This window comes from Pleurodeles waltl, chromosome 10 (genome assembly GCF_031143425.1).
Source record: "Pleurodeles waltl isolate 20211129_DDA chromosome 10, aPleWal1.hap1.20221129, whole genome shotgun sequence".
Taxonomy (NCBI): Eukaryota; Metazoa; Chordata; class Amphibia; order Caudata; family Salamandridae; genus Pleurodeles; species Pleurodeles waltl.
This window is the reverse complement of record NC_090449.1, coordinates 593,278,325-593,299,391: the sequence shown is the minus strand read 5'-3', so window position 1 is coordinate 593,299,391 and position 21,067 is coordinate 593,278,325. Positions and strand designations below refer to the sequence as shown.

The window sequence follows — 21,067 nt, the reverse complement described above, 5'->3', positions numbered from 1 at the left end:
CAAGAAATCCAGAAGGGAGGATCTTGAGTCAGCCCCGTTTCAGTATGAATTGAAACGTTGTCAGGCAACACCACCAAATGAGTCTGAGGAGGATAACTACTCTGAGGAGGAGGACTACTCCAAAGAGGAGGGCAGTGGCCCTGAGGAGGGAACAGAAAGAGATGATTGGCTCCTAGCTCGAGTCCGGAGTCTGGAAGAGCTAGATGCAGAGCTTAAGAGGGCTGAGGAGAAGAGAGCCTTAGTCCTGGAAGAAAGGAGGAGGGACTTAGAGATTAAAAAAATGATTTATGCTTACGAGCTTAAATTGAAAGAGCTGGAAGTCATGAGGGCTGAGTCCAGCTGGAATGGTGGCAGCAACAATTGTATATCCAGTGATGCTGCAGAAGTGCACATGCCCAGAGAGGTGGTGCCCTACTTGAAGGAGGGAGTTAACACACGCCAGGAGGTTCAGGGGTATGAGGTAGCTCCAGTGATGCACAGGGTCCCTGAGGTGGATTGGGGAACTGGCATGGGGAGTCATATTCCTACTGGTGGGAGGGACACTCTACTGACTCTAGTTGAGAGTGACAGGGAGAGGGGTTCCCCCCAGGTAGAAGTCCTGGTTATGGAGTGTGAAAACATCCCAGAAGAGTGTGGGTTGAGTGTCAGGGACAGTCAGGTACTGTCTCACCAGTCTCAGGAGGGTGATGTGGGGTGCTTTTTCAAAGCAGAGTCACTGGATGGTTGGGTGAAGGGTACTTTGGTTAATCCATGTGAGGGGCTGAGTGATGTAATTGCTGGAGAGCATATGTCTAGTCCTTATTTTCCAGAGCTATGCCAACACCAGGTGGAGTGTGAGTTCTCTGACCCCAGGGAGCTTACAATGGAGGCAGACTTCTGGGTGAGTACCAGAGAGTCTGAAGAGGCATTTGGGGGTGCTCCTGAGAGGAGTGGTCTAGGTAGTTCCCAACCAGGTGAGGTAGGGAAGGATTGTAGTGTCCCAGGTAGGTCCCAGTGTAGTGGGATGGGTGAGGGACCCCATGTCCAGTCTCAGAGGAGAGGGAATGGGGATGGGTTGAGGCCCAAGGTGCCCGAGATCCGGTCCCAGGTCCTGGAGGGTTCCCTGCGGGAACCCCAGGAGGGGAGCCTAGCCTGTACCATAGGGCCATCTGTTGAGGGAGACCCCACAGTGTCAGGAGAACTTGGGGGGGCGGCTGTAGCCAGCGTCCCACCAGTTCTGGTGTCTGGCAGTACCACTCCTAGTGAGGGGTTGCAGAAGTCCAGACAGAGGGTTGAGAGGGGGTTGCGGACCCCAGTGGAGAACCTGGAGGGTCAGGGGTCAGCTCTGAGAGCAGAGCCCCCCATGAATGACCTTGGTGAGACCATTTCTGGGTTGGGGGGAATCCAGACTCTGTCAGATGGGCAGAGGTCAGGAGACCTGCGCCAGCCAGACTCTTGTGTGGCCCTTCGGGACAGTGTGTCCCTTGAGGGGGGTAAGTGTGCCCCCCTGGAAGTCCTGGTGTGCCAGGCAATGGTTCAACCGCAGGGTGGTGACTCTGGGTTGAATGATCAGGTTCAGGGGGTAAACTCTGACCTGATGGGGGGTAAATGTGCTCCCAAGGAAGTCCTGGTGTGCCAGGCAGTGGTTCAACCGCAGGGTGGTGACCCTGGGTTGGATGACCAGGTTCAGAGGGTAAACTCTGACCTGGTAGGGGGTAGGTATGCCCCCCAGGAAGTCCTGGGTTGCCAGGCAGTGATCCAGTCTGTGGGTACAGACCCTGGATTGGGAGGCCAGGTTAAGGGTGTCCCCCCTGACCTGGAGGAAGGGGCTACTGCTAACAGTGCCCCTACCATGTTGTCTTCTGGGGGGGCCGCTCCTAGTTGGGTGGTTCAGGACCCCAGAAGAGAGGGCAGGGGGAGGGAAGCCTCACCCCTGGCCCTGGTCCAACCTGAAGGTACAGACCCCAGGTTGGAGGATCAGTTGCAGGTTAACATCCCTGCACTGATGGAAGAATTGTGCAGGACTGCTTCTACAAGCACCCTGACAGTTTTTGACTCTGGGGGTGCCGCTTCTGCGGGGAGGGTACAGAGCCCCAGAGGGGAGGACCAGGGTCAGGTTAACATCCCTGACCTGGTGGAAGAGAGAGTGGTCAAAGGGTGCCAGGCACCTGGGGCTACCACCCCCCACTCTCCACAGTCACAGTGGTTAGAGAGGCCTGAGGTCGGGCTCTCATCCCTGACAGTTGTCTGGGGCCACTGTGGCTTGCTGTCCTGGTGGACAGAGTTGCCCCTGGGGGGGGGAGGACGAGAGTCACACCCCAGGGGTGGAGTGGGCAACACCACTGTGTTGGCCCTGGTGGTACTATCTGCCCATTGCAATGCATCTGTGAGCAAAGAAAAGTTAGGTGTTGCACAGATGGTGTCTGTAGATGTGGAGAAGGGTTCCCCATGGGTTAGCTTAGTGGGCCCTGAGAGTATGGACAGAGGGATCCAACTGGAGTCAGGAAGGCGTAGAACTGGAACATGCCCCTGCTGTTGTGGGCCTGGGTCCTTGTTCTATCGCCCCAATCAGGGAAGTACATCAAGGTATTGATTGTTCTCCCCTGGCTTTAGGCTGGTAGGGGGTCGTGTTGGACTTTTGCTTATGCAGGGTCATCCCCAGTCTTTTTTTGCCTCCTGCCTCCTATTTTTTTCTGACATGTTGCTGTTGGCTTTTCAACTCTGAGCACTTTACCACTGCTAACCAGTGCTAAAGTGCATATGCTCTCCTGTTTAAATTGTATGTAAGTGGGTTATCCATGATTGGCATATTTGAATTACTAGTAAGTCCCTAGTAAGGTGCACTAGAGGTGCCAGGGCCTGTAAATCAAATGCTACTAGTGGGCCTGCAGCACTGGTTGTGCCACCCACATAAGTAGCTCTGTAATCATGTCTCAGACCTGCCACTGCAGTGTCTGTGTGTGTATTTTTACACTGTAAATTCGACTTGGCAAGTGTACCCACTTGCCAGGCCTAAACCTTCCCTTTCCTTACATGTAAGGCACCCCTAAGGTAGGCCCTAGGTAGCCCCAAGGGCAGGGTGCAGTGTATGGATAAGGTAGGACATATAGTAATATGGTTTATATGTCCTGACAGTGAAATACTGCCAATTTCGTTTTCACTGTTGCAAGGTCTGTCTCTCTCTCATAGGATAATATGGGGGCTACCTTTAAATATGATTAAAGTGTAGATTCCCCTAGAGAGTAGATGGACATGTGGAGTTTGGGATCCCTGAACTCACAATTTAAAAATACATCTTTTAGTAAAGTTGATTTTAAGATTGTGCGTTTGGAAATGCCACTTTTAGAAAGTGAGCATTTTCTTGCTTAAACCATTCTGTGACTCTGCCTGGTTTGTGGATTCCCTGTCTGGGTCAGTTTGACAGTTGGGTTGTTTTTCACCTCACACCAGACAGTGACACAAAGGGAGCTGGGGTGTGATCTGCATTTCCTGATTAGCCATCTCTGCTAGGAGGGAGGGGTGGAGTGGTCACTCTCATCTGAAAGGACTGTGCCTGCCTCTGACAATGCTGTCTCCAGCCCCCTGGTGTGTGTCTGAGGCCTTGCCTGGGCAAGGCAGGATTTCACAAGAAGGTGTGAGTCCCCTTTGAAGAAAGGTGACTTCAAAGACTAAAATGGGTATAAGAAGGGCACCCAAACTTACAAACTTTAGAAACACTTCTGGAATCAAGAGGAACCTCTGCCTGGAGAAGAGCTGATCGCTGAGGAACAAGTGCTGCCCTGCCTGTGACTGAGCTTTGTGGAGCTTTCCTGCAGTGCTGCTTCTGCCTGAGTAAGAGGGCAAAGACTGGACTTTGTGTGCCTTCCATCTTGAAGAAGAAATCTCCAAGGGCTTGATGTAGAGCTTGCCTCCTGTTGTTGAAGTCTCAGGGATAGCAAAGACTTCTTCCTGCCAGCACCTGGAGTCTCTGGAGAGACCCCTACTCTGCTCTGTGGTGCCCTTCCAGTTCCTGGGACCCTGAAAGGAGAGGCTGGCAGCCTAAGGACAAAAATACACGCACCGAGTGCCGTGCGGAGAAAAGATCGACGCGAATCCGATCGCGGCTGAGAAAACGACGCGACGCCGGCTCCGCAGCTGAGAAACGACGCCGCAGGAAACGCGACCGGAGAATCGACGCCCGGAGCAGGAGAAACGACGCGCAGCATCGCTGACGAAGGCTGAGAGATCGCAACCAGCGCCGCAGGACTTTCGGACCGTCGCGTGGCTGGCTTTTTCGACGCGCCTCGCCGTGCCGAGCTGTTTTCGACGCATATAACCGTGCAGGGTTATTTTCGACGCACACCGCCCGTGCGGGGTTATTTTTGACGCAAACCAGGTACATTTACACGCTAGCAGCGCTAGTGTGTTGTTACAACTACCTAAAGACTCTTTTTATTTTAAACCTTTAAAAAATCATAACTTGACTTGTGTATGTTGGATTTTTGTCGTTTTGGTCTTGTTTTGTCTAGATAAATATTTCCTATTTTTCTAAACTGGTGTTGTGTCATTTTGTAGTGTTTTCATTAAGTTACTGTGTGTGTTAGTACAAATACTTTACGCCCAGCACTCTGAGGTTAAGCCTACTGCTCTGCCAAGCTACCAAGGGGGTAAGCAGGGGTTAGCTGAGGGTGATTCTCTTTTATCCTAACTAGAGTGAGGGTCCTTGCTTGAACAGGGGGTAACCTGACTGTCAACCAAAGACCCCATTTCTAACACTATTGTTAGTCATTGATAGCAACGCAGGACTAAAGTGAACTGTTTTTCTCTAAACTGGATAGCCCTTTTATTCCAATATGTAGAGACGTCCTGTTGCATTATCGCTATGATTTCCATTGTAAAGTGCTCCCCGTTTGCAGCCTGGCAGCTGAGGGTTTAAATTAGGATTTTGTCTGAGTTAAAAGATCCAGGTACACAGGCTAGTTCCTGCTGCAATACTGAACATGCTCTGAACTTTGGTGAGGTATGTGAAAATGATGTAAAGCACGGATCACCAACAAATACTTGGCATGTGGGATATTTGAGGATGGTAATGTGACCCTCTCTGAGAGAAGAGATCACGGAGAGGGAGCTTTTAACATATTTCTCCTCTCATATTTGTGAGTACAGAATTGTTCTCCACCAAGGTAAGGCTAAAGATGAGAAACAGATTTAATCGTTAGTGTCCGAGTGGGCAACAGGTGGCAGAAGAATAACTATATGTTTCTTCATCACTGACATAGATGCAGGGTGGAAGTGAACCCAGTGAATTTCAATAATTGTATAAGCAAATGCATGATTTTGCAATATTTGGAGATCTAAATTCTCTGGAAGCAAAAGAAAATACATTATGGAAAGCAACCATAGAATCATGTTGTTTTAGGACAATGTAATTAGTGACTAGAACATGTTATATTTAGCGGTCAAGTCACATACTTAGCCACTTTTCTCCACGCAAGGTTTTATCAATGCCTACAAAATAATACATCACTCTTCCTGATTTAATCAATTGAGTCCATTAAAATGCACAAACCAGATCTTACCTCATTACTTTCATGTATATTGTGGTCTATCATTTGAAGCAGGAACCACATCACATTCCTGAGTATGAACGTCGTGATCAGATTCCAATGAATGATATTTCGAAGACATCTGATGCTCCTAGAGAAGAAGTAAATTACGAATAGTTACAGATATTATTTGTAAATTATATTGTACACTGCAGTGATAATTGCTCAAGATATTGGCCAATCAGCAGTCATAATATTACTGGACGTCTCAGGGTAGTACAATACAGTGGACAACATGATCCTTATTTTACACCTCCAGGAAAGCAAGAATATGTTTAGATAGGATAGTCCTGGTTTTCTCACAGGTGCACACTGTAAGGTAAATCTAGGCTTTTGCTCCTCTGAAATGTGAGGAATTCGGTGTGTGGTCCACCAAGGATCAGACCCTGTTCACATAGCTAGTCAATGTGTACATGTGCCCCCAGCTAATATCATTAATCAATACATACTGATCATGCGCCATATTGGAAATTACCCTAACCTCTGATTCTATAATGTGCCTTGCTCGTATTTTGAAATAGGTATGGGAAAACACAATGGGCCTCATTTACTACAAACTGGTGCATTGCTCAAGATGTGCTAGTTTGCTTGCGTTGCCCTGCGCCAATCTAACTACACCATGGTAGAATTTTATTTACAATTCACACACCATGGCGCTCATTAGCACAGCTGCATCAGAATTTCTGACGCAGTTTAGGCACTTTGCTGGACTTGCGTAAAAAATATTGACGCAAGTCCAACAGAGCATGGGGCGGCCCATAGAAAGTATAGCATCATTTAAATGGCCACTCTGAGCAGGCGTTAAAAAATTATGCAAGACTGATACAGTGTAATCTTGCAGATTTCCCTGCACCATTCCTAAGGGTCTCCTTGCGGGGGAATGCCTCCCTTGCACATATTATACCTGGCACAGAAATAATGTGGTGCAAGGATTTACGAAGTGGCACAATTGTACGATCGTGCCTGGTTATAAATAAGCATGGGGTGGGGCACTGTTCTGCACCACCTTAGCGTCATAAAAAATGATGCTACAATGGGGCAAGGGGCTTGTAAAGGAGCCTCCATGTATCTGAGTCTAGCCTAACAGCCTACAGCACACTTCAATATGGGACTGTGCTCAGTAAGAAACAAACCACCCACGTCATTCCATCAATAGGATTGGAATTAGCTCGACATTGCATCCAGTAGTTAATGCTGGGATGGAGGTCTGTATCTCAGCATCTAGCTCGCAGTTTGTCACCATTGCAACCACTACCCCTTAAATAGAGATCACAATGCCACATAAAGTGACATACTGTGAAATGTGGGTACTAGGACTGTGACCCCTATTCCAACCGTGCAGGGGGTGCAATGCCAAGTAAAGTGCGACAGTGTGAGATGGACATAGAGGAGAGCATGCATCAGTGTGTGAGGCCATTGTCTACTCTTCCTGCTGCCTAAAGCCTAAATGTGCAGAATGTAAGGTGTTTGAAATTGACAGTTCACATTTTACAGATGGTTGCCATCACCCCTGGGCAGTTGGTAACCATTCTCTGCTTTGGGACCACTAGAGCAGATACAAAGCATTTGGTCATTATCTTGCACTGCAGAAATGGGGGGGAGGCCCCTTTTGCACTCATTATTGCAACTTACGGGGGTTCACAATGGGTGCCTTAATTGCCACAGAGGACTTTGAAATTCACTGCACAACTCTGTGTATTGAGCATTGTTGCACTGCCTTTCACAATGCAAGGTAACTTGGCACAACAGCCTTCTCGTTGTAACATTGTTTGAAGACTGAAAATGTAATCTGTGGTAAATGTATCCAAGCTCAATTCAGTTCCAATATCCCGCCACATTGTGTATCCCCTTGACTCTAGCAAACAGCGCCAGACTCCTGATGGTGACTGTGAATCCAACAGTCCCATTATTTCCACAAGTGAGTGCAATAAAAACAGAGTGCATATCAGAGTGGATGCCACATAACAGAAGGGGAGGGAGGGGGGCAGGCAGAGACGAGGTACAAATAAAAAAATGAAATAAAAATAACTTATCTTGCTTCTGTCCCTGCCTTCTCCGTGTCGCCTCCCGCTTTTCTTCTTCTGATGTCCCAGCATTCACTGCTGGGACCCTAACACAAGCTCCCTTGCAACCCTGGCGCTCCTTTCATGCAAAACCTTGAATGAAAGCAGCACCAGGATTAGTCTGAGCAGCAGTGACTGCTGCTCAGACTCAGCCTTGGGGTCTGTGCAGTTTCTATAGCCCAGCCGTGTTCACAGCATGGCTGGAGAAACCTAAGTGCACCTGTGTGTTTGGCTGGGCTCAGACGGCCGGCCAAACACACATGCGCACTTAGGTGCACACTCCCCTCATGCCCTCTCCACCTCCCGAGGCCCAGCCCCACCTCTACCTGCCCTGTAGAAGCAGAAAAATAAAATGATCTGTTGGTGGGGCGACGTTCCTTCGCCATAGCGAAGGAGCGACCCCCGGTGCCTATGTATAACTACACATCCTAAGCAAGGTCAATCCATGTTCTCCTTCAACCTCAAGGTAGACATATGCAAAACGTGAATGCATTATTTCTTGGACTACATATCAGCACATGCTAAGACATTACAGAAAGTCTTTAAATCAGTATTAGGGGTTAAAGAACCATGCAGTGAAAATAGCTCTAAGCTTGAGGAGATAAAACAAATCAATCCTTGCATTGTTGTCTGATGTAGATGAATGTGTTTTTTTATGTGTTTCATCCACAAAGGATAAGGGTTTTGCAGCAACAAAATCTTAAGCAATCTATATGGTCACATCAGAATAGCTTATACCCTGAAATCTGTGCCAGGCAAGATGCTCTCATTAGGACCCTTCAACAAGTAAGGGACCTAAGGACTGGAAATATTAAGGAAAACGTTATGACAAATGGGCCTCTAAACATTATAGAGGGAACTAGAAACTACACTGATTCACCCAACCCTCCACTCTAATGAACAATAATTGAATGCAAGAAATTCAGTGTTGAAGGTACAACACTCAGCCAATATAAGGCACCTCCTGGGAACTAGAGCAGATTATTCTCATCTAGCTTTTCATGAGACATATAGTTAACTATGTTTGAAAAAGTATAACGGAACTCATATTTGATCTTCCTAGCATCATTCTTGTATATGTCATAGTGTTTTTTTTATTTTCTCTAGTTCTTCCACATAAAGTGCTTCACAAATAATGAGTTTGTCTAATACGTTAATGTAAAGAATGAGAAGATACAGGAAAATACTCAACAAAGATCAAGTAAAATGTGAAAAAAGTACAGGAGACTATATCATGTTTTACATATAAGGAGAATGAGTGATGAGAAACCTCTAACAAGTTGCCGTTAAATAATTAAATTACTAGTATATATGTAGGGCACAAATAATAATGTGCTTTTTGTTAGCTTTGGGGAGTGGGGGGAGAAGTCCTTACCTAGAAAAGGTGACAGCTCGAGTGGATCAAGATGCCCACTCCAGCAATAGCATAAATATATTACTCAATACAGATTCATATATATAGTTTACACCATGATGCTTTGCCCTGTGTAGTAGTTATGAAAAGGGAATCTAACCAGAAACAGGAGACTAGGAGGGAATGCCATGAATTGAGAAAAAAACACACTAATTAGTCAGCAAATACTTGTAGAGATATATTACTTTGTAAAGTTATTGTAACTTGTGAGAACATAGTGTTTTCTTTGGTTACGTGTGCTTTTCTATGGAAATAACGACTTTGACTTTGCACTTTAACAACATATAATAGATGTGTGGGTTTGTGAGTCTGTTTATTAGTATATTTGCTGCAGACAAGGCATTACTGAACTACACTTTACTTTGGTAGCACGTCATAAATGTATATATTTTATATTTTTTACTTAGTTGTGCCTGTCATGTACTCCATAGTAACACGAACAGTCCCTTTTACAAGGTATTAATAAAGATCTTTACGAATCCAATTGTGTTCTGAAACATTATTCTGCACGAAAGCTAAATGCTAATTTTGATGTTTCAAACTTTTTAGGGCCCCTCAAAACTCCTGAACAGTATATAGTAATACAGTTGCAAACTCATGGAATGCAAGTTAGGAGAACTACTTTGTAAATAAAACTAATAGAAAGAGTAAATTCACAAATTTGCAAGCAATATCCAAAGTGTTTTCAGATCAAGGGCAGGGAAACGATGAATGAGCTATAAGCTGAAACACCCACAAGAAGGTTCTAAATAATAATAAACATAGAGCAGCGGGGGAAAGAAGAAGGGGGCAAATGCATTGAAGGTCTAAAGGCTGACGTCGTCTTGATATAATAATTGTACTGCAAATGCTCAAACTGATCCAAATTTAAATTTCGGAAAATCAGACACTTTAAAAAACACACAGAGATGATGAAAACACTTAAGGAAATCAAACAAATAAAAAGTGGGATAGCCAAACAGCTGCGAGACAGTTTCATACCTGTGCACTGCCCTTGTTGATGATAGATATTGGAGGCTGATACAATCCTGCTAAAATGTTATTTTTTAACACTTTTATTTTATTGGCATTTCAAAGAGGACATTTTAATCTTAACTTGCATTCTCCAACCATTGCATATACTGAGCTGATACAGGTATATACAGGGCCAGGGCTCGGCTCCAAGCGCATCAAAGAGCATGCCTCCACAGGTACATTACAGCAGCTCCCTAGCACTCATCTTGTATACAAGATATTAAATGGTAGCTATGCTGGCTGCAAGTTGGTATAGTGGATTCTATGGTCAGGATAGGGTCAGGTGTAAGTGATCCAACAGGAAAATATTACTTGCTGTTATAGCATCCAGTTTCTTCTTGTCTTATGTATGAAATTAATTAAACTTGAAAACTGGAAATTGAGAATTTGCCCATGGTAAAGTCGCATCTAGGAGGCCAAAGTAGCTGTAACTCAGTTATGTTGTACCATCTATTGAACACCAGCTAGAAAAGCCATGGGGGATATTTAAGGGAGTGGGGACACCAAACACCCAGCCAGTCAAGCACCAATGCCCACATTGTGGACACCCCTCTACTAAGTCATCATTATCTGGCTCCCTCATCACTCCCTGAGGCACCTCCCTCAGAGATATCGATTTACACCTGATCCCTTTATTCTCCTCACTCCTCAATGCCCCCTCCTCCGCTTATCCTGCTAAGTTTTTAAGATAATATTGTACATCTTAATTCAGAAATGTCGTTGTAACTGCCACATATTTCTTTCCCTTTCTTTCACCTTTTTTCTTTGAACTTACATAAAATGTTAAAATGTTATAATATAACATATCCATCGAAATTTGTTTCAGCCTTCATTTTTTTCAGGTTTATGATCTGTTGCAAACAGTATATTGCTCAAGCAATAGTTTACCACGAAATGTTATATTTATATAACTGTATTAGTTTGGTATACTCATTTGCATTATGAAAGCAATACGATACTGAGAAATCGAAATCAACATTTCTATTTGGTTTACATAATGACGAAAGAGATTATTTAATAGATACAATAAAGCACAGTAAAAGAAATAGCATTTGAAATAAATTTGCACATCCACATTATGCTACTTCTGCCTTTGCTGGGGAACTGTGCTGTGCATTGCCAAGGATAACGACTGCATTACGAGGGGTGAGCCGCTCTTTTCCACAGCCACAGGGAACTTCAACTCCCATAATCCCCCGCTGTTCTTTCAGTTGCCCGCAATCAAACCTATTTAAGGACTTCACTGTCCCACTGCACAGGATGTGCCCGGGCAGAGCCCAGGCCAAGCCCAAGCTAAGGCCAGGCATGTCCGTGCCCATCAGAGAAAGGAAGAAACAGGGCAGGGCTGTACCCCTTGGCTTGGTTTATTTCCATCTAGCTGTAAGAATGGTCTTCATACAGTAAGGAACTTTCAATACATTCTGTGAATGTGATATTGTTATAAAGGAGGTATTCTATACAGGGGTCTGAGCCTGTCATCAAATATTTTTATATAACTCTGCCTGGAATTTGGTATAGGTACTGAGGATGGGAAAGAGAAAGCACCCCATCATCGTAGACAGAACTAGGTCTCCAATTAACACGCATACAAATATATCACAGGTGCTATGGGGGTAATCAATAAACCAATAACGAGTGTGGAAAAAAGCTTGCTAACTTGTGGCAAGGGGTGATTGAGTCTCAATTGGTCAACTTTTTGCACGCAACTCCACTTAACAGTGAAGAACTCACTGTAATTGATACTGGTTGTAATGGCTGCGTACAAACTGTGGCAGGTTCCATCTCTTCATGTGACATTGACACTCAACCTCCATCCAAATGCTCTAGAAAGCCTAAGTCCCAGACTGTAAATATTTTTCCAACTCAAGAGACCATTCAGGTTACAAATGTAAATTCCATTAAAAAGGCTCCCACTAGACCCGCTGCAAAAGCGGCTGCCACCAAGGTTCCAAATGATAATCTTGCCCTGTGACATGGTCAAATCATTAGAACTATTTGTAAGATCATCACTGGAGTCTATGGCTATTAGTAGAAAGCATTACTACTTCCTGTCTGGACCCATTAAAGACCAAGCCTACTGTGTCTTCAACTTCATCCATTTGCGACCCAGGTGCACAACTTCTCCAGGCATTTCTCAAGTGTACCAATAATTTACAGCATTCCTCTAGTGTTTTGTCTGTACATTAGCTCCCAGGAAAGACAGCTACTAACAATACATGTCCAAGATGTGATCAGGAGCTTCTAAACCATCACAGATCCAATAACAGGGGAGGTAAAGCTAACAATGCAAGTGCACTTTGCCCAGCCACAGTTTTTCTGCTCATAGTGGTTTACCTATAGGCTCTTTGTTCAAGACAACCATTTGTTTGGACTTTCCTCCTGCTGAAACACGATACGTGGTAGTACTGGCAAATATCCCCACCTTACCACTTCACAAGAGTGAATCTTGACCTCATTGAGGAACAAGGTCTTAAATTGGGTATGCACTAGAACGGGCTTGACAAGGGTTGTTTTTAATGATATCAAGATGGTTAGAAGAGTAAAATGGCTAGAAAGTGGGTCATACATTTTTACCAGGAGACTGTGTGGTGTTGTCTTTTAAAATTCCAGGCTTGGTGGAAACTATACTGCACAGACCCAGGCCTATAAGTGTGTCCACTTATAACAAGACACCTCTTACACTAGGATATTTTTACCAACCAGTATTAAAATTGGAAGCAACTAGACCCTTGACACATTTTATTTTAAAAAGATAATTTTGTTAATATTTTGTCAAAACTAGATGGTTTGGATTGACCCGGTGAGGCATTATATGGGGGCTCTATGGTTAGGAACACTGGTTCTTATGGTCTTGAGGTTACAGACATGAGTTTTCTCTCTCAGACTGATGATGATCTGGAGCTACCCCCATTTTAAGTCCCTGCCTTGCATTAGCTGAACCATGCAATAGCCGGACTGCTAAGCCTGTCTCTACATTGTGAGAATTCTTATTTTGGAATGTGGCTGGCTTGTGCAGTAAAATTCGTTTTATCAGATGACTGTTTTGTGATGTTTCCACAACTACCAAGCTAGCCATGATAAGCTTTTACAATAATGCTACACTGACTGATATAACTATTGTTCTTCGACAACTAGATAAGAACTTTGAGTTACTGTGTAATGGTAATCAAAAGGATTTAATTAAATTATGGGGTGGAAACTTCAATACACCTTTGTGCAATCTGCCTTCTAAAAAGGTATGGGGATTAATTAACTCTTATCATCTTGCCCAATCTCATTTTCTACACAGTCATTATGGGGAAAAGTTGACCGATTTATTATACAAATATGACCTAGCATTTTGCAATGAGATTTGATCTCCCTCTGCTCCATTTAAATCCACTTTCAATGGGAGAGGTCAACATAGTGTCATTGATGTTGTGCTCCTTTCTAGTCAGTCTTTTGGTGGTGCTCAAAATTTTGTATCACTCACGGGCCCATATTTATACTTTTTGACGCTAAACTGCGCTAACGCAGTTTAGCGTCAAAAAATTTAGCGCCGTCTAACGCCATTCTGAAGCGCCATGCGGGCGCCGTATTTATGGAATGGCGTTAGCCGGCGCTAGCAGACCGGCGCTGCCTGGTGTGCGTGGAAAAAAACCACGTAGACGAGGCAGCACCGGCGTAGGGGGAAAATGGCGTTAGGGCGTCTTAAAATGGGGCAAGTCAGGTTGAGGCAAAAAAATCGCCTCAACCCGATTTGCGCCATTATTTTCGACGCCCAGACGCCATTTAAATGACTCCTGTCTTAGTAAAGACAGGAGTCATGCCCCCTTGCCCAATGGCCATGCCCAGGGGACTTATGTCCCCTGGGCATGGTCATTGGGCATAGTGGCATGTAGGGGGGCACAAATAAGGCCCCCCTATGCCACCCAAAAAAAATTAAAAAATATAAAAAATTATACTTACCTGAACTTACCTGAATGTCCCTGGGGTGGGTCCCTCCATCCTTGGGTGTCCTCCTGGGGTGGGCAGGGGTGGCAGGGGGGTCCCTGGGGGCAGGGGAGGGCACCTGTGGGCTCATTTTGAGCCCACAGGCCCCTTAACGCCTACCCTGACCCAGGCGTTAAATAGTGGCGCAAATGCGGGGTTTTTTGACCCACCACCTCCCGGGCGTGACTTTTGCCCGGGAGTATAAATACGACGCATTTGCGTCGCCGTCATTTTTTTAGACGGGAACGCCTTCCTTGCATCTCATTAACGCAAGGAAGGTGTTCACGCAAAAAAATTACGCTATTTGCCCATACTTTGGCGCTAGACGCGTCTAACGCCAAAGTATAAATATGGCGTTAGTTTTGCGCCGAATTTGCGTCGAAAAAAACGACGCTAATTCGGCGCAAACGGAGTATAAATACGGGCCACGGTATCTCATTAAGTGAAATCTTCCCTCAGAGCATCCAACTTATTTCAATCGACCCTGCTACCAGCCTTCATGTGACACTTTAAGTATGGCTGATAATATTGAGCTGGCTTCCTGTAATGGGTGTACCTTGTCAAACCTGAAGACATTTTAAAATGGCTAATCAGTACACATAAGGAGGCCTTTGAGACATGTTAAGATGATTCGGTTGATCCCTCCACTCTAATTGGGGCCTCCTTGAAGGTTACACGAGGGATCAAAGAGGGCTGTTTTGTATCCAGAGGGTGTTCCACTCCCCTGAGGAGGGGATGGTTTGATTCTCCATGTTCCAAAACACATAAAAGGTTAATGGAGGCACTACACAGATCCCCTAGATGCAAGCCTGAGGCACAGAAGTGTAGAGCATAGTATAAGAGAGTCGAAAAAAACATTGAGAAGCAAAGCCTGGAAATCATTGCAGGAAGCCAACCTTAATAACCATCACTTTACGTTTTGGCATGTGGTTAACTCCCCTTGGTTAATGGAAGTGGAGTGCCCTAGACTGAAGTGTGTAATTTTAGATGAGGAATAGATGGTCCTTTGTCCAGAATTTACTCAGTTCCATCTAATGAGTCGGAGGAGTCTATCCAGACTATTGCTAACTCTGTAACTGATCAAGTGCCACTTAGCAGTATTAATCTTTCTTTTAGCCTTAATGCTAGTAAAGGTGGGAAAGCTCCAGGACCAGATGGCTTATCCGTGTCAGCATGTGCGTGTGTGTGAATGTGTGTATGGGTGAGTGTGTATGTATATGTGGGAGTGTGAAAGTGTGAGTGTATGTTTATATGTGTGTTTTTTTATAGTGCGTGTGCGTATTTCATCTCTTGTACTTCATGTTGTTAGTTACTGTTCTTCCCTCTAATGAAAAAATAGAAAATAAAAATAAAAATGTTATCAAGACATATTTAAAACTTGGATATCTAAAGACAAATATAAGAGGCACATTTGAAAGAAACCAAAAGGTAATTGCTTTTGTGTCTGATGTAAGATTTGTTCATATTAATTTATTCATATCAATAATTCATTTTTTTTAAATTACCTCGAACCATGATTTCTGTTGAAGGAAAGTATATTATGAAATTTGATTTTAGTTACATATTAATTCCCTTAAATTAATAAATCAATTTGAACATTTCACCTCATTGTAAAATCTTCTTCTAGTAGTATTTAAAATGTACATTTTATGTTCTCAGACCGTATGCTATTAGCTGCACAGTCACTAGTATGTGAGTAAATAGCTCTTTGGCAAGTAAAGGCAGTATGTAGTAGGGGCATGTTCATGTAATGAATCTGGAATGTGGTGAGGGACTGACTTCTCTATAAAGTGCACTATATGGGCAAAACAATGTACATAGTAGGAGCTTACCAATATTATGGAACTTCACACTAGTGAGAGACTGTCCTCTGTATAAAGAGCTGCCTTCTGAACAAAGATAGTGCGCAGTAGGAACTTGCTCACATTAGATACTTTACCTGTGGTGATGCACTGGCCTATCAAACAACGGTTCTAGAAATACCTTCTGTGCATAGTAGGGTGTGACAAGGGATTGGCTTCTCTGCTCTGACCACTTTTCAGAGCTATGAGTGTGTGTAGGAATATGTGGTAACAAACTAACCTCTGCACCCAGACAGGGGTCTGGTCTCTCTACCTAGACTCCTTTCAAGCCTGACAGGTATGTGTAGTGAGGTGTGGCGATGGAGTGTCCCCTCCACCAATACTTTTTTCCAGGGTAACAGGTGTGTGTAGTAGGTTGTGACAAGGGACTGGCCTCTCTGATCATACGGCTTTCCGGAGCTACTAACGTGTGAGGTAAGCTGTAGTGATAGACTGGCCTCTCCACCCACACCAATTTCACAGGTGATGGGTCTATGTATTAGGCGGTTACAAGGGACTGGAAGCTCTGGCTAGACCATTTTCCAGGGCAATAGGTGTGCATAATTGAGTGTGAACATGGTTTGACCCCTCCAGTCAGACCACTTCCCAGGGCGACAGATATGCATAGCAGGGTGAAGTGAGGGAATGTTTTCATAATGCAATTCTAGTCAAGTACTAAAGCGGTATAGAAATAGCATAATATCTATGTAATGTGGGTCATTTCACATATATGCTTCATTTTGTGAATGCTTAAGGCCAGTAGCACTATGAAGGTGATAGACAATTGGGTCTAGGTAATACTAATATCTTCATTATGAAAAGCATGTAGCAAACTATTATATTCATTGGATGATATCATCAGTGATGTCATCAATTACGTCATTTGAGATGCCAGAAATTGTGTTGTTCGTTGGCAGAGGTATGCACACTGACCAAGGCAATGTATAAAATATTTGTGCAACACTTAAAACTGTAAAACAGTAAAAACACCCCATAAAAATATACCAAACCTGGTTAGAAAAATAGAGGTTCATTTAAAGAACAAAACAAGAAGTAAATGACAAAAATCCAATAAGTAGAGTTGAGATGTGAATTTTTAAGGAATATCTTCAAATAAAGTGCAAAGCAGCAACCAGGGCCTTCTGGTCATGCTAGACCAGGTCAAATCTGAAAAGTCAAGCCAACAGGCGAAGCATCAGTTCTGATCCATGCATTCGGGGATGTGCCATTGGCGAATCCTGTGGTGATGAAGGTGATGTGTCATCATCTAACCATCGGTGTTGAGGAGAAATGCAGCGGTTCTGTTTGGCACAGTGGCACCGATGCATGGATTTTGCTAGTTCAGCAAAGGGAAACCCACTTCCAAGGGCCCAGGACTGGAGTGGCACCAGTTGGCAGGGAGGACTTACAGTTGGCAGAGCCCAGGCGCTGTTGTAGAATTGTTGGAATTCTTTGATGTCCCTGAGATGTTAAAAAAGGAGACAAGCAGACAAGCCCATGACATCACTCTGGGTTCATGTATAGGTCCAGTTCTTCTCACCCAGGCAGAGAAGGCGGCAGGCAGGCCAGCACAGCAGAAAAGCACGTCTGCTAGAGCAGCAGTCCAGTAGAGTATCCTTGTAGCAGCACAGCAGTCCTTCTTCCTGGTAGAGTATCCACAGGTCCAGAAGTGTACTGATTTGGTGAGGTCAGATGTCCAGTTCTCATACCCATTTGTGCCTTTGAAGTTGGGGTGACTTCAGAGTGGGATCTTTGAAGTGTACAGAGATCCTCCCTTCCTTTTCTGCCTCCAGACTCACTACAGGGGGTTAAGCAGTCCTTTATGTGGGAGCAGGACACTGCCTATTAAGGTGTAAGTTTCAACTCCTCCCTCCCATCCTGCCTAGGATGACCCATCAACATGCAGATGGCTCTCAGGCACACCTACCCTTCCTTTGTGTGAGGCTGTCTAGAGGAAGTGCAGGAAACCGGCTGCCACCCCAGCTCAGACGTGTATCAGAGACAGACTGCAGACACAGAGGGCTAAGAGCAGGAAACTACTAACTTTCAAAAAGTGGCATTTTAAAAATTGTAATAGTATATCCGACTCTACCATTAAAGAGGATTTATCAATACAGTTCCATGGGTACAAAACATGACAAGTCTACTCCTTCTCAATAAGGAATTACACTTTGTTAAATGTAATAAAGAATCACTATCAGGATGTTTAACTCTTAAAAGTATATATCCTAACTTTTAATGCCATAGCACCCTTCCCATGGGCTACCTAGTACCTATCTTATGGGTGACCTATATTTAATAAGAGGGGAGTATAAGGCCTTGCAAGGGTTTTAAATGCCAGGTCAACATGTAAGTCAAACTACACACACAGGCTCTGCAGTGGCAGGCCTGTGACATGTTGATAGGGCTACCTAAGTGAATGGCACAATCTGTGCTGCAAGCCCACTAGTAGCATTTAAGTTACAAGCCCTGTGCACCTATAGTCCACTTTACCAAGGACTTATAAGTAAATTAAATATACCAGTTGTTGATACACCAATGCTATCATGTTTTAGGGGAGTGGGCACATGCACTCTAGCACAGGCTAGCAGTGGTAAAGTGCCCAGAGTCCTAAAACCCACAAAAATAGATCAGCAAATGTGAGGCAAAGAAGGCAAAAAGTTTGGGGGAAGACAACCCTGAGGCAGAGAGGTCTAACAGAGATCATATGCAATGCATGACTGGGTTCCAAGTTATGCTTAGATCTCAGGAGATTTATTAATTTCCTTATGTACGGTAATCATGTTGTTGGTGATATTACATTAACATTAGTAGTTTTGGTGTGTTTTCTGGTAATTTTACCCTGTGAAAGATGCTGACCCTCTGCAGGGATTTGATGAACTTTGCTGAGAGAAAGCTGTTTTTTCTCATAATTTATCTCGTCGATGTTATGTAAGTTACTCCGCACCTTTTCTAAACATTCATACTATGTTTGTCAGCCATTTGAGCATAAAGTCTGGTATTCTGAGTACCAACTTTAATTTCACATGTCATGAACCATGTAAAATGTGAGGTCATAAGCAGAGCATGTTAGGGATCCAGGTTATCCTATGAATGGCTTATTTCAGTGATGTTTGGGTTGTTAACATAATATATATATATTTTTATATATATATATATATATATATATTTTAAACAAAAGCGTCCTCTCAGCGAAAGCGCACTCCCACCAGGTTAATTTGGGAAAATCGAAATTCAGCAACTCACAGCGAATTCCTTTCAGTCTTTTCAAAATTCAGGCCTATATCGAAAAAACATCTCTGGACACGTATTTCGGGGTTGATCCCCTCATCAGCAGAGAAACTAAAAAATATATCACCCTCGTAGGTGCAGCCATTGCTGGATGTGTTCCAGACTCTCACTCCTTTTAAATACCACATACCTGGCTCGTTCAGCAAATTCAATTGCAAGCACCTGATTAATATATTCAAGTACCAGCCCAAGTGCATGCTGATTACGGTAGTCCTGCGCATTTGTAATTGCACCCAAGGTGGGTTGCTGGAGCCAGACAAAATCATGAAAAGAATACAATTCCTTAGTAGGCGAATTCTATATATAGATAGATATATATATGTTCCAAAAACCGCACTGCACTCCCAGGAGATTACTTTCCACCTCTTTATTGCAAAGTCCTCACAGCTTCCCAAATCACCACCTATGCGTTTCAACTTTCGTCTTGCTCACGGTGGTTTAAAACCCAATTCCATTCTAATTGGTCTTTTTATGGTTTCAGGGCATTGTGGGAGCTGCTGTCCAATGGTTTGTATCTGATACAAAGATAGTAACCTTGATCTTTAGAAAGTTGCAGTACTCTGTTGTTCACCATTCTCCTGATCCTTCATGTTGAAAACACTGTTTCAGCATTCCATAATATTTACTTGGGTATTTCACTTCGATCCTCACAAGTGCAAATTTAAAATGTTACAGTCCCCTGTTCTTTCACTGGGTGAAACAGTCACTTTCATACAAACAATGGCACCAGCCAGCTACAGCCCTTCCAGACATCAGATACAGTTATTGACTTAACTGGAGGGCTGCTATCACCAGGTGAATTAAACCTCTAGAGCAAAGGCCTCTATTTCTGTCCTGTACCTAAGGACCATAAAGCAGCCAACATGATGAGAGACCGAAAAACCTTCAAGAGAAGATGCAGACTTGCAGAATATTTAAAAAATAATTCTAATGTTGATCTGCCAATCTAACTTCCAGATCCATTTAAAAGTTCATGTCATCCTAAATCATGGACTCCTCAATGTGGTAGAAATCCTTCTTCTTGATAGATACATTTTATCCATTACCAAACTTGTCAAAGAATCAACACCTAAAAGGATTTTCGCTAACATTACCAGAGAGGAAAGAAAAGCTCTCCACCACCGTCAACAGAGAACATATGCCATTATAAAACAGACAGACAAAGGTGGTGCAGTGGTTGCCATGAAAGAATTTGATTATATTGAGGAGGGAATGAGACAACTGATGGATACCAACACTTACAAATCTTTAGAAACTGATCCCACAGAAGACTTGAACAAGGAAATTAAGAACATGATTGCAAAGTACAGGAGCTTAAACCTCATTGATGAAACAACAGCAGGTATACTTGTTCATCCCAAACCAAGATCTGGGAGATTTTATATGCTTCCCAAAATTCACAAAATGAACAATCCTGGCTGCGCCATCAGCTCTGACAATGACACAGCCGGTGGGAGACTATCTTTATTTGTCGACTTGCACCTTCAGCCCATCGTCCAAGAACATCCATCATTTGTTAAGGACACCAGTCACTTCCTTCAAATTATTGAAAAATTAAACTAAACCAACACATTTGATGATGACACTCTTCTGGCTACAATTGGCATTACATCATTATGCACCAATATACCACATGATGATGGGCTTATGGCATTATCTAAAGCTCTTAATAAAAGAACTGTAAAAAAAACCATCAACAAATGTGCTTACCAACTTTGCAAGAGTTATCCTTAAATTCAACAATTTTACCTTTAATGGTAAACACTATCTGCAGATACAATTACCATTCATGGGCACTCAGATGGCTCCTTCCTATACAAATATCTTCACGGGCACACTGGAGGACTAAATAGTTGCGAGTTCTAACATCAAACCACTGGTATGGCTACAATACATTGATGACATATT

The 21,067-nt window shown here is 43.7% G+C and overlaps 1 protein-coding gene across 2 annotated transcripts in view; it reads right to left on the bottom strand.

Annotated features, from left to right (window-relative positions):
- CRHR2 (corticotropin releasing hormone receptor 2) overlaps positions 1-21,067 on the bottom strand; it is a 1,806,030-nt gene that overhangs the window by 488,211 nt on the left and 1,296,752 nt on the right. For both annotated transcript variants that reach the window (XM_069211048.1, XM_069211050.1), the window contains one exon: positions 5,538-5,655. In XM_069211048.1, coding sequence (XP_069067149.1) covers positions 5,538-5,655 — 118 coding nt within the window. The remainder of the gene's footprint in view (positions 1-5,537; positions 5,656-21,067) is intronic.